Genomic DNA, 13,913 nt, shown 5'->3' on the forward strand with positions numbered 1-13,913 from the left:
TGCTCCCTCTCTCCGCCTCTGCTGCCCTGCGATGCAATGCGGGAGCAAGAAAGGAGTCAGTGAAGTGAGTAGTGAGTGACTCCCTCATCGCTAGCTACCCGCTATTCCTGCTGCTTGTCGCTGCCGCTCCCGCTGCGTGCTGCACTGTTAGATTACTCATTACCGTACGCCCCGGGTGGCGGTGGTTTTGGTGGTATTGGTGGCCACCTACTTTCGCTGGGCTCCTTCGCCTTGTCTCCTTCGGCGCCATCGAAAGTGACCGGGACCCAGAAGACAGAAGAACAGACTAAAATCTGGCGACGGGTCCCTGGGGTTCCCGGGGGGGGGGGCAGCGGGCGGGATGGGCAACTGCCCGGCAAACTGCCAGCGGCCAGCGGCCAGCGGCTACCACCAGCGCACACCAGCGACACGCATCGCCCTGGATTTTGCAGGTCACGCCTGTGCTAGAAACCACTACTCAAGGTACCCGGGACGCCCTGTAACCCACCCACCGCCCCCCCACACACCACCATAACCCACTAAAACACAGACTGCCCACACGCCCACCCACGCCCTCACACCCCCTTTCAGGGCCCTCCCATCCACCATCATTCAATCGCTGCATGCGTGTCCGTGTAGTGTAGTGCACTGCAAAAGCGACGATGCTGGGCGTACCGAGTACCCCCGAGGTACCTGGCGATCAGCCCGGCGCGGGCCCTGGACGGGGTCTCTCGCTCGTCGCAGGGCCCGCGCTATACCTTACCCATCCATGGGATTTAGCTACAGAGTACGTACTGTGTGTCATGCCACGACTATGCCGGGCTCGGCGTCCCTAATTTTTTTTTTTGCTCCCAAGCCCAAGTGTGGAAGGGCCCTTACTCGCCTCGGGCCTTGGTCTGCGTCGGTGTCAGTGTGGTGTTTGAGGGACGGTCATCCATCCATCTAACTTCCGCGCTCCTGCTTAGACCATCCTGCCCCCTTTCCCTCGCCTTCCCACTCCCTTCCTTCCTCTTCCCTCCTTCCACTCCCTCTTGGAAAAAGATCTTTGCGACAGTTACCCTCCTCTTTCATTGCTCTCTCATACATCTCCTCTCCTTTCCCGGTTTTGGTTTTCGTGTCTGGGCTCTTAGATTGACCGTCCTCTTTCGCCATCTGCTTCGGTCGTGCACTCTCGCTCTCGCACCACACTGCACTGCATTCGCCGCCCTTCCCCCCGGCTCCCGAGTATAATAATACACCAACAACACCGCCAACCGCCAACCACAACCGCCAACCACGAACCACGAACTCCGGATTCACGCATCGCGCTGTACCTCAACACCACCCATTGCCACTAAGGAACCACGCGAACCCTTCTCCACCGCAAGCACGACTCCGGACCTAGCCTCATCGGCTTTCTCCTGCAGGCAAACAAGTCTCGGCGCCCCTACCCTCGGGCTAACATCGACGGCGAACACCCGACTTCCCTTGTTCCCGGCTCTCGCAATAGAAACCACGGCGAACACGACGCTTTCCGCCTGTCCCGCCCGCTAATTGCTGCAATTCCTTGGACACGCTTCCTCGCATTGCATTCATGTAAGCAAGCCCTGACGCTTCCCTACATCTCGCCCCCCATCGCACAAGCCCCGGATGGTCAATCCATCCCGCCACTGCGTACCCGCACAGGCGCAACGCAGCAGTCCATAACCGACTGCTCATGCAGCTGGCCGCCCGCTCGTGACTTCTGCCATGTCGCACCCCTCAAATTTCAAGTTTGCCTTGGTCCATGCTAGAACCCTCCCCGTTTGCTGACTGTTGCTCAATAGACTTAGTTTACTCCCTCGAGTTGCCTTTGACGAGTAAACCTTCTGTCTCCTCCACTTGGGAACCTACTTCTTTCTTCCCACCTGCCTAACGAGAACCCAATCTCACACTCAAATCACTGTTTCAGTTGTCCGGACTTTTCACAGACATCGTCAACACCGAGTCGCTACTTGCAAAATGACGGCGGATCAGGGGTTTGGTGGACCGGTCGAGAGATCGAGGAATTTGTCCACTTCGGCTCCAGGACCTAATGGAGAGGGTGACGCGACTAGACCTGAGAAGGAGGTCAAGAGAAAACCCACCGAGGATGAAAAGGACGAGACAGTACAGACATCACAAGTTTCACCGCGCCGGTGCGACGACCCATCACAAACCACCACTGGCCCCGTGGCCGCACCACTCTCAAGGGAGCCTTCCGCTGATGGCTTATCAACACCGAGCCCTGCCCCTGAGGGCCGCAAATCTCCCGCCCCTTATCAACCCCTAGAGCCCCCAGTAACCAGGTCAAGCCTGAGTGAACTGGAAGTCTCCAAGATTATCAACAACCCCAAACTCCGACACGATATTAACTTTGACCCTGAGCTGCACTTTAGACCGAATGTGGAGGGCGACAAGGGCCGAAGGAAACACGACCGGGCCAGCATCTTTTGGACCGCCCTGAAGGAGCAGTTGGTAGAGTTTATCGTGGACCGATCCAGCTTTTACGAGAAGCACGGCATGGAAGATGATTGGTGCCTTCCTAAACTTCTCAAGGCCGTCAAGGACATTATTCAGACTCTGGTACCCCAGCGGGACCGACAATTTCTCGACGAGGGTCTTAATGTCGAGCTTCTGATGCAGCAGTTCCACAAAGGGATCGCCGACCTGGAGAAGCTGGCCCTGTGGCTCTCGCGTGTGCTCAAATCACACTGCGCACCTATGCGGGACGAGTGGGTGGATTCCATGTACAACCAATTAAGCAGCGGCAACCGCAACAACGACGTTGATGAGCTGGTCAATGGTATGCGCAGTCTGCTGAGTGTGCTGGAGGCGATGAAATTGGACGTTGCGAACCACCAGATTCGATGCCTGCGGCCTGCTCTGATCGAGGAGACGACTGCTTTTGAGCAGAAGTTCCTGATGAAGAAACTACGGAACCGCAAGATGGATATCGGGGATGCGAAGCCCTGGTACCGTGACGCCGCCAGGACGTACTCCGGCAATGGAGGCACGACCTCATCGGCTTTTGGAGACATGGGTATCTTCTTCGAGGGTCTCTCACGATCGATGCTGCCTTCAGCAGGCGATAAGCCCCTTCCTGGCACTTTCTTCTTCGACGAAGACCGAATGAGCCGAGTGAGGTCTGATATCCTCGACGCTATTAATCTGGATGTTTGCATGCGTATGTACGAAGACTTGGAGAGGATAGCCCGGTTCAACACGACGCCTGCGTTCTCTAACCACGCCTCGGAGGACGAGCCCCTGATGCCGTCGATGATCAACAACGAGTTCAACTTCAACACTCCTCCTTCGCACTCCAGGCCGGCGAGCCTTGCCCTGAGCTCCGCTGGCTCCGCTTCTTCGTCCCCCCGATCCTCTCTGATTATGCCTTCTTACATGGTTCCCGACATGAACGAGTCCAAGACAAAGGCACGCAATCTGCGCGACTCGCTCGTGGCTCTTCTCCAGCAGGCTCCTCATGACCTCCACAACCTCGACCGCTGGCGCGCCATGGCACCATCGATGGCACTCCAGATCTTCCGATTTACCAACGCACCTTCCGAGATGCTTCCCGCATTCGAAGAGAAGCTCACCCAGAACGTTTCCAAGATCACATCGCCCATCTTCGAGGAGGTCGAGGAGGCTTATCGCATCCGACTCGTTGCGGAACTGGCCACGCGGGTCCGTTACTTCAAGTCGCTCTCGGGCGTGTGTCTGTTTTCGATCGCCACAGGCAACCGCGTGCCGAGCAACAACCGTGGCCTGGATGCTGGACGAGATCGAGACTTGGATGCCGCCATTCGCGTGGGGCAGCAGGAGGGCGGAATCGAAGACATTGCTACTCGCATTGCCCACGTGGGCGTTGTGCACTGGAGAATCTGGGCTCGCATGGCCTATGTGGATGAGGACGACATGTCGATGGACTAAACTGGGCATCTCATCGGGCTGCGTTACATCAGGCATGGCAGCACGTCCAGCGACTCACCAACAACTACACTTCGCAACCTCCACTTCACCTCTACTACACTCTTCTAATATCGACTCTACAATACGAATGGGATATCGGCACCACGTGGCGACCTCCTCGGAAGAATCGTCATTTCCTTGTCATCGGCAGAATACCCCAGCTGGCCTATCTTTCGCATGGATCGCGACGTCGGACTCGATCCTAGAGACACATCTACCGGGCTGGATCGAACTACAACCTCACACGCACCACTCACACTCTCACACACACACCGCCCCTTTTTTTTTTTTTTTGAACACCTCGTCCGTTCTCGCAACCAGAGTCAAAAGGAGGGGCGGAGATTATTAGACAGGCTGGGACAGGATCAAACCCTGCATTCATAGCTTTGCATTTTCGGTGTCTTTTTTCGATTATTTGTTTGTTGGTTGGGTTTGCTTTTTTAACTGGTTCACTCATCCTCTGCCGCGTCACATCTTGTTGCTTTTTCTTACCGACTTGGCTGCCTTTTTGTTTTTTGTCCCTCGGCGGCGTTCAGGATGGATGGTTGGGGACGGCAGGAGAATGAAACCCCCTGATACATGGCGCAGGGTATTTTTGCGTTGTAAGATTTGAGTCATGACCGAGACCTTTTTTTTTCCTTTGGGTGATTGGGATTGGGCTGCTGTGGAGTGAAGAATTAGGGTTTTTGGGCTTTTTTGGGCACACCCACTTCACATCACCATCGCACACGCGGGCAGACATGCATCACACTAGCACCCGTCCGTCACACTCAACATTATCACACGCACATACACACGCATGCACACGCAACTCTGTACATACATGGGGCGCCATTAGAGATCGGAATTAGACTAACTAAACTATTACCATTACCATTACCACTACTTCCACCGCTACTGCTACCCACTTCGGCTTCTTAATGTTTTTACTGGTGATTCGAGACGCGTCTCGAGTGCTGCTGTCGCAACCAACCAACCACCTTGGCTCTGCATATGGGACTTCCGCCCGCCCGCCGTTCGGCCCAAATGTAGTCCATACATACGCACACACACATGATATGTGACTGGTTTGCTACAGTAGTGCTACTACGGTGTGCAGGTGTTGGCTGTGATTCCCCTCCTTAGCTCGACTCGGCGCCGTGATGTGGCACCGCCCCAACACGCCGCATCCACTTTTCCCGGCCCGGCCGGCGCGCACCGGCGTCTCCGGCAAGGGGGACGGCGAAGCATCGCCCGCCCACCAGCATTTTCTGTTTAGGTAAGACGAACGCAGCTCCCCCCCAAAAAAAATAGACCTCATCTTTGCCGATGCAGCGTCATTTGCACCGACCGGCCGGTCCGCATCCGAAGGCAGCCGGGGGTTTCCCTGACGTCACCCGAATACGGTGCAAAGCCCTGACGATCTCTCGGTGATGGGCACGCACACCGATGGTTCGTGCGACGTCGCTGTTTTAGGAAGGTTGGGGGTGTTTTCAGTCTCAGCCTCGTGGGATTTTGTGCTCTTTGAAATGAGGGATTGAGTGTTGTCATCATGTAATCGGTACTTCGTATGCAGGCGGATGCCGTGCAAGAGATATCTCACCAGTGCGTAAAGATAAACACCCCTCCCCCCCCGTCAATGCGTATCTCAGCACTTTCTTTTCTTTTTCCTCTTCGACTCTCACCAAGGTTACTTTTCTACGACACATCACATCGCCAAGTCACTGACAAGTTTCTCTCCACGGGGTGGGTGGGTGTTTGTTTCACAACCCACACCGAGTAAGCGCGGCTCATTGCTTTTTAACATGGCCGAGCTGAGTTCACCATGCATGACACGCCTTGCGTCCACTGCATAGCGCTGCGTTCGTACAGGATGCTTGCACCTGCAGTCACAGTAACACACACTTGTACCTTTTCAGAAGTGAACCCCTTTCAGCTGAGCTGCGCCATGCCTTTTGGGTTGAGGTTTGCCTACTTGCCGCCTAATTTTCTTTTCCCTCTCCCTTTGGCGTGCGCACCCGGATAGGCGGAGGCTTTCGTCCTAGGAAGCGGTCACCAAAGAATGTTACCTTGTGACTCAAGCACGCCTCGAGGCTAAAGGTTTGGCTCGGCCTGGACTTCTCTGCTCGCCAAAGGCTCCAGCTGTGAACTGAGTTGTGACAGAATTGAGTAAAGCTAAAAGAGCCCTAATAGGCGGTAGCGCTGAGGTTTGTATGCTGGCTTACCTGCATTATTTGCAGTTGCGTTGCTATGGTCATAGTGTCTCTCCGGTTCATCAAGGTATCATTATTTTATGAGTAACCACAAAGTCAATGAGAACTCCCATGGCCGAATGAAGCTGGCTTTTTATCACTTCGAGACCTTCAAAATAACGTGATGTACTTTATATGTGTTTTGATCAATCAATGGCTCCTGGTCTGAGCTTTCTAGTTAAATTTTGTTCGTGAACTTTCTGTGACCTTTCCCAAAGTGCAACCGAGACACGGCCAGGGGAGACAACGACATGAAGTGATCCGGAAAAGAGAAATCAGTTTTCTGTCTTCTAAATCATCAATACATCACAATTTCATCATCTTCTAACAAGAAGATAAATCTTCACCCGACATCCAAAATAAAGGGACGGGTAAGTGAGATGTGGAAACTTAGAGGGTGTCGAAACCTAGCTACGAAGGCTGTAGAGGCCCTTCCCTAAACGAAGAGTCACCATTGAGCAACCGCTGAACATTGCCTCTGGTCTAGAAAAAGGGAAAGGGGAGCACATCACAAGACATCTACAGAAAATATCCTGGATCCTTGCTTCAAGACTCCCTGGAGAAACGTCGCTCGGTCAAATGGAGCCACGTTGGTTAAGAGTGCAGAACCTTTGAGTTACGACAGAGTTAAAAGTCAAAAGAGACTCAAGCGATGGCGTATAAGTTTTCGTTGTTATTATTTGGCAATGTTTGCATTTGGTAATAGTACCTCTGAACAAACCCTGGCTCTAAGGAATCCAAAAATAATAATGCGTCATGTCTATTCCCCACCGTGCATGCCATGCCCATCAGAACTAACACTCATCATTCTCGTCCATCCTGGAACATATCTCTTCGACTCCCATTTCCCTGAGTCTTTTTTGGTGGTCCATCGCCCATGTACAAAAGCTCCCGCAATGTGGCTGGTATGTACCCCCAAGTACAACAAGTTGAAGTAAAAAAAAAAAAAAAACCAACTCCCCCCGGCTACCGTCCGGTCTTGACGTCAAGATGCTGGATCAGGCGGCCTTCCCATGTATATGATATCTCACGCAGCTCCAAAGAAGAGAAGAACAAGAAATAAAGAGCACCAACAACTGGAGGAAGAAGAAATAGTGTACAGTCCTCAAGGAATCTCCTCGCCCCTAGGGTCAGTGACCAAAATAGGACCAAGCAAATTGCGCCGTCATTACTTATCGAGGACTCAAGGGGCTTTTGGCGGGAGCACCTTGACCACGCTTCATCCGAGTAAGCTCTTCCTCGAGTTTGCGGGTTCGGGAACGCTCCTCCTGCAATCGTTGTTAGCACATCTGTCGTGCTCCAGTTGAGTTTGGGGACAAAACATACCTTGATCTCCTCCTGGAACTTCTTCCTCTCCTCTCTCATGGTGGATCTGAACTGCTCGCTGAGCAACGACGCGCCAGCTCCGATCCGGCCACCACCGTGGCCGGGCACGGCCCTGAGGCGCTCGTTGTCTAGCTCCTCCTGTAGCTTTGTGATGCGTTCGTGGGACTTGCTCATCTCCTCCTCGAAACGCTCGCGCAGACCATTCACCTCGCCCTCAAGCGAGCTCTTAGTTGCCAAGGCATCGTCCAGCTTGCTTTCCAGCTCGATCTTCTCCCGCTCGGCACCCAGCGTCTCCTTGGTGACGTCCTCTAGCTCCTGGACAGTTCCAGAGAGCTCATTCTTGAGCCTGGTGATCTGGTTTTGGAGTTTGACAATCTCGCCGCTTGTCTTGATGGCGGCGACGTCAGCAGCACGCTCTGCTCTGGTTCCGAAAGCGGCGTCCAGCTCGGCCTGAGCGATGGTGAGTTCTGTCTTGATCTCCGCAAGGTTCATGTTAAGAAGCTCCAGTTCATCCTCCTTCACCTTCATCATCTTCTTCTTCTCGGCTAATTCTGCCTTCTGAGCGTCCACCGTCTTCTGGAGCTTCTGCATAGATGCCTCAGCCGCCGACCTTGATCGGGAAGCCTCGTCCAATTCCGCGTTGAGGGCCGCAATCGTAGAATCGACATCCGCCAACATAGCCCGGCTGCTCTTAGTGCTAGACTCTGCTGACGCCACGTGTGCCTGCAACTCCTGTAAATCAGACTCTAGAGCGGCAATCTTGGCATTGCGCTCCTCAACTTGAGCACTGTGGTCGTTGATCTGAGCATCGCGCTGCTGGAGCAGAGCAGTATGCTCGTTAATCTGAGCATCGCGCTGCTGAAGTTCAGCATCACGCTCTTGGAGCAGAGCCGTGTGTTCGTCGATTTGGGCATCACGTAGTTGAATCAGAACCGTGTGCTCATTAATCTGAGCATCACGCTGCTGGATCAAAGCCGTGTGCTCAATAATTTGAATATCGCGTTCCTGAAGCAGAGCAGCGTGCTCGTCAATCTGAGCATTGCGCTCTTGGAGCTGAGCATCGCGCTCCTGGAGAAGAGCAGAGTGCTTGTCGATCTGGGCATTGCGCTCCTGAATTTGGATATTGCGAGCTTCAATCGCTTCGTGGGCAGAATTCGAAGCACCGGCCGCCTCTCGAGCATGCTCGAGATCCTCAAGTGCCTCGGAGAGCATAGTCTGGGCGTCCATGGCGTCCTTCTCGGCCCGGGAGACAAGTACTCGGCTTTCCTCTATCTCCTCCTGCTTTCTGGCAAGCTCTTCGTCCTTCTCCGCATCGGATTTGTTGTTCAGCTCTCGCTGTTGCTTGATTTGTCGCTTCAGCACGATCTTCTGGTCCTTGAGCGTGGTGGCTTGTCGGTACAGCCACTGAACTCGGGTAGAGAAGCCGCTCAGGGTGTATGGCTCGTCGGTATCGAACTCATCGTCAGAGCCCTCCTCATCATCGAGACCCTTCTCCATGCGAGCTCTTCGGCGCTCGTCCTTTTGCTGCTTGATGCTTGCAAAGCCTGATTGGATAATATCCCATAGGCCTCTCAAGACCGTTTCCACCTGGTCGCTGTCCTGGTTCCGCAGAGAGCCCATGTTGGTGGCGTCCAAAGCCCGCTCCAACTCCGAGTCCACTGCGCGCACCGAGTCCTCCAAGTAAGCAAACTGGTCCTCGATATCGGCTTCTGACGAATGGGGAGCAGCGGGGTAACCCGGGTCGACGGTGAGGAGAACCTCTCGGATATGTCTGTTCAATGACTCGATACGTTGGCCAAACTTTTCGCTACCGTTTTGGCCACTGGCAGATTCCTGTTGCTCAGCCTGAATAGCAAAGAGACCAGTCTCGAGGTAGTCCATATGGCTCTTGAGTAAATCGCCTGGTTCCATGTTCTCCGTCATTCCGTAAGGGGGATCCAAGTAGTCATCGTTCTTGGCAGGGTTGAATCGGACAATGGCGTCCCGCAACGAGCCGTTCAAGTTTTCTAGCCGGACCTCCATATCTGAGATGGACCGGACTAGAGTATCCGTCTCGTTACGAAGATGATTGTTCTCTTCGCGCACCCGCTCCATCTCCTCTCGAAGTTGGTTATTTTGTTCCCGGATTGGCGACTTGATCGGGATCTCAAGGGGGTTCTGGTGAGGCTGCCGCGTCTGTAGACCGTCCAGTGGGTCGAATTGGTACGGGCTTTCGTCCAAGTAGTTGCCCTCGGCGGCCTGGTCCATGCTGTTGCGGCTGTAGGTGTAGAGGCTCTCGGGACTACCGGGCATACCGTTGGGGGGCTGTTGGCCTAGCGGAGGGGCTCCCTTCTTCTTGGGAGCCTTGTGTGTCAATTGAAGGATACCGGCAGTGTGCTCAAGCAGGCGACGCTGAGGTTCCATCAAGCGCTTCTCGAGGTTGAATAGCTCGGACGCAAGCTCCTCGCACTTTCGTTCGCTAGCCACCCTCTCGGCCTCTGCTTCCCTGGCACGGGTCTGGTCGCCGCTGTGCCGCCCAAGTAAGCTCCTTCGCTTTCCATCGATACGGCCGGGGGAGTACAGCCTGGCCATGGAGATGGCGGCATCGCGGTATTTCGATTGGATCGTCAGGTTGGCTCGGGTCGAGTCCACCCGCTGGCTGAGGGACTGGGACTGCTTCTTCAAATCATCCACCTCCTCCTGCGACAGGATCTCATACTGCTTGCTGTCGGAGAGGGCCGTCTCGGTGAGCAGATGCACCTGGATGGGGTCCGTGAGGTCGACGAGGGCCGAACTTTGGGTGCGATCGGGATTCATCTAGAAAGGCTGTCAGTGCTGCTTCGGCGGCTCGTGTGCTTCGACGGCGCAGGCTCGAACATACTGGATTGAATCGCGGAGGGTCCTGCTCGAAGCCCGTGAGGATGTCCTTTCGGTAGCCCTCGACGAGCGTTTTGCCGTTGGGACTCGGAGCAGTGGGCGACAGCCTGGGGTCGGCATAGTCGTAGGGGCCCGCGTCGGCCGTCGCGTAGACATTCATGACTGCGGAGCTCAATGTCGCGTTATCGTAGTCATCAACACATCACACAAGGAAAAGAATGCAGTTGTCGGCTCAGGAACTCGCTCCAGGGGCCATAGGTGACGGGGGCAGGTCGGAGGATGAGACTCTGGATGTCTGGTGGGCTTCGCGCTGGCTTCGAGGGACCGGGGGGGTGTGGGTTGAACAAAGGAGGCGGGTAGGCGCTGGGATGCCCACGAGGGCCGCGCAGGGGGGGGGGGCCTTGGGAGGTGACGGTATTGCGCGGCGACGGTCCTTTTCAAGTAGAACAGAGGGTGAACAGCTGCGGCGGAAGCACGTAATCTAGGTGAAGCGCGAGAGGTCGGGTGCAGACGAGAGTGGAAAGCCGGATAGGAAAGGGAGGAGGAAAGTAAAAGGGAAAAGGAGGTCCATCGACAAGTCCATTTGGGATAGTGGATCCCCAAGTTCGTGGAGGTCGAGATGGGCGGCGTCTACTTCAGCGCGTGCAGGGTGCTGCAGTGTGCATCAGCTCTATGTGATTAGTGGGCCCCACCGCTGGAGGCTGGGGGGAACTGCCCTGGACGGGTGCGTCCACGACTCCACGACGCCTAACTGGTTGCGCAAATCCCGCTGGCATGGTTCGAAATGGGCGGCACTGCGGCAGCCGGCTAGCCCAAATTAGGGGCCTAAGATTCCTCCTCGTGGCGGAGCCTGTCAACTATTTTGCACCGGCCGACATCAGACGAATGGTGCTGATTCCATACCCTCCATAAACTCCTAAGCGTGCTTTCAATTTGGAAGTTATTATTTATAGCCCGTGCGGCTCAGTCCTTCTTGACATCCACCGCCAGTTTCTGTGCGTGCTGTCGATTCAGCTGACGTCCAACTGCGAGGAGTGGGCGGTGCCGTGGCTTGCCATGACAACCCCCCATGACCGGCATTTGGCATTGCGTCCCCCCGTCATCTCACATACATGCAGCACCAGACCCAGATTCGCGTCCAAATTCAATTCGCAGAGACGCAGACGCAGGTGAAGACCATTGAGCGTGACAAGGCTGAACGCCACCAGCTATAAACAACCAAGTTTTGAATTCGTTGAGTCCAGCCGACCGCCCGCGTTTGTGCGGTTTGGAGGGTCCGGACCTGTTGATCTCGACATCTGACTTTGTCGGTCAAGACAGTTCATACGTCCTCCTATCTCAGAGTCTTGCGGTTGGACACACTGCGCATCCCGTGCAGTTTGGTTCCCGCTATGTGACGGACCGTCGATGGGGAGTAAGTATACGTACTTCGTCCTCGTTATCTTTCCGCACAAGCTCCAGCTAGAGCACCTCTCGCATCTGGTCGTAAATCTGCTGCCCCATGGTCCTCCTCCGCTCAGCTTGTCCATCACCCGCGCCTTGGGCTCCCTGCGCGCCCGTCGTCACGGCCGAGCTCTCTCCCTCGAGTCGCCGCCTCAGTCCCTCGAACTCGGCGCTGCGCCTCTGTGCGCTCAGCCCCACCACCCAGCCCGGCACTCGCCAGCGTACCAACGCTGCCGGCAGGAGTCCCTCCCGCCACGAGTATCCCACCACCCAGCCAATGACGGCCCCCAGTAGCGAGCCCGGCCACTGTAGCAGCGCTAGGTGGACGGCGATGGCATACTTGTAAGACTTGTCCGAGAAGGTCAGCCCGACAAATGGCTCGTTTGTTGGCGGTGCCTCGGACGTGGCAACGCGGTACTTGTACATGTGCGGCACCATGGCGTGGTACTGCGCCAGCATCGCAAAGATGATGGGAGTCGGACCTGCCGGCATGTAGTTGAACCATCCAGCAGTCAGAGGCCGCAGGACAACCATGACAAGCGGGGGGAGACTGGCGGTGAGGAGATATGAGACAATGAGGAAAGACTAGGAACACAGTTGTTAGCGACACGTTTGGTCAGAAACTGCAGGAGCTGGTTGTCAAGTGAAACACCGCGGGAGCAGCTTACAGCAAACTTGCGAGAACCCCACATGCGCTCGATGATGCGCAAGTTGTAGATGGTCATGGCAGCAAAGAGCACCTCGGACGAGTTGGCATAGCACAGCTGGTAGGTCATCAGCCGCCAGAACTGCCGGTAGCGCCAGATGTGGGTGTCGATGAGGATGTAGAAGTAGTGCTTGACGTCGAGGATGCTGGCCAGGATGGAGCCCGCGACGAGACCCATGACCGCAAGCCGGGTCACGGGCGCGTGTGTGAAGGACATTTCGGGAGGTGCGACGGTAGCTGGGGGTCCGTTTCTATCGGTTCATGCTGCTAGGAGCTGAGGATGGGTTGTCGGGTTGGGTCGCGGTATCTCCCCGGTGGTGTCGGTTTATGTCAACGTGGTCCAGCCGCGCTGAGGGAGCTCCGGTCGGCGAGGGACGGCGCAAGGGGCTCGTTTCGAGCCTTGGAGTAACCTAGCGGCGACGCAGAAGCTACGACTCAGCGTTGATCCAATTGGTGTTGGTGAGATCTCCCTGCTCTACGTGTCGCGTTCATCCGTGGAAACCCGTATACGCATCTCAAAGGTGGCATTATGGAAATCACGTGAATGCGGATAATGGTGGGGATTTGGGGGGGCGGTGGGGTTCAATCTCCATGTTACTTTGATGGGCCGGGGTACGACACGTTGCGGTTAGGATCGACAAGGGGCAAAATCGGAGAGAAAAAAAGGTCAAATATGCCTGGGTATTTTTGCTAGGTAGAGACGGATGGGCGTACACCGTTGGCTTGGTGTTTACACAATATAAACACGGGTGGGCCGCGGAGCTCTGAGCACTGGCGGCCGCCTCTGCTGTAATTCAAAGATGCCGGCTCCATCCCTGGCCTAGCCTGGGGCAATTTAGCCCCAGCAAAGACGTCACCGCGGTTCTTGGGTTCTTGGTGCTGCAGGCGGGAGTGGGGGGACCGTTGGCGTTATTATCCCGGCCAATACACCGGTGGTCGGGACGCTGGAGTTGCGGACCGAGGGGAGGTTTTAGTGCCGGGCTGAGAGGCGGAGAGACCGATGTACGTTCAAGTTGTGAACAGAACCAAGGCTTTTTCGCAGTCGAAGACAGACAGAACCGCGGGCTGCTAGGGAGGATTTTAGGGGTCTACAGGGGCATGAGGGGTAGACACAGCATCTCTCGCTTCATGGTCCTTCCCGCGCCAACAGCGCCGTAACCTCCTATCGCCATTCATCCTTCCATTCTCACGCACGCATCGCTCGCCTCCATCCCGCCTCTCGCCTCTCGCCTCTCACCTCCACCACCACCACCACTGCGACATACACACGTCAACCGGCATTCGTCCGCTCCCACCCTTCCATAGCAGAATCCACCTTGGCGCCCGCTTTCGCTGCCGTTCCGCCCGTCCTACTCCGGCCCCCGGGCAGATTAGGGCCCCCAGAGACGCAGCCCCGGCTAACG

At 55.6% G+C, this 13,913-nt stretch overlaps 3 protein-coding genes across 3 annotated transcripts; 1 reads left to right on the forward strand and 2 right to left on the reverse strand.

Annotated features, from left to right (window-relative positions):
- Positions 1-1,469: 1,469 nt before the first annotated feature.
- Positions 1,470-4,017, forward strand: BGZ61DRAFT_224709 (T-complex protein 11-domain-containing protein). The gene is made up of 2 exons (XM_046238151.1): positions 1,470-1,554; positions 1,785-4,017. The coding sequence occupies exon 2, from the start codon at positions 1,960-1,962 to the stop codon at positions 3,907-3,909; it is 1,950 nt and encodes a 649-aa protein (XP_046105528.1). The 5' UTR covers positions 1,470-1,554; positions 1,785-1,959; the 3' UTR covers positions 3,910-4,017.
- A 3,334-nt stretch (positions 4,018-7,351) lies between these two features.
- BGZ61DRAFT_531786 (Up-regulated during septation-domain-containing protein) lies at positions 7,352-10,521 on the reverse strand (the record flags this gene model as incomplete). Its single annotated transcript, XM_046253772.1, has 3 exons — positions 7,352-7,447; positions 7,506-10,301; positions 10,366-10,521. The coding sequence occupies 3 exons, from the start codon at positions 10,519-10,521 to the stop codon at positions 7,352-7,354; spliced, it is 3,048 nt and encodes a 1,015-aa protein (XP_046105529.1).
- A 1,301-nt stretch (positions 10,522-11,822) lies between these two features.
- Positions 11,823-12,727, reverse strand: BGZ61DRAFT_477252 (uncharacterized protein; the record flags this gene model as incomplete). The annotated part of the gene is made up of 2 exons (XM_046248871.1): positions 11,823-12,389; positions 12,473-12,727. 2 exons carry the CDS (start codon positions 12,725-12,727, stop codon positions 11,823-11,825), a joined length of 822 nt encoding a protein of 273 aa, XP_046105530.1.
- Positions 12,728-13,913: the final 1,186 nt, after the last annotated feature.

The sequence above is a fragment of the Ilyonectria robusta genome, assembly GCF_021365365.1.
Source record: "Ilyonectria robusta strain PMI_751 chromosome Unknown BGZ61scaffold_8, whole genome shotgun sequence".
Lineage (NCBI taxonomy): Eukaryota > Fungi > Ascomycota > Sordariomycetes > Hypocreales > Nectriaceae > Ilyonectria > Ilyonectria robusta.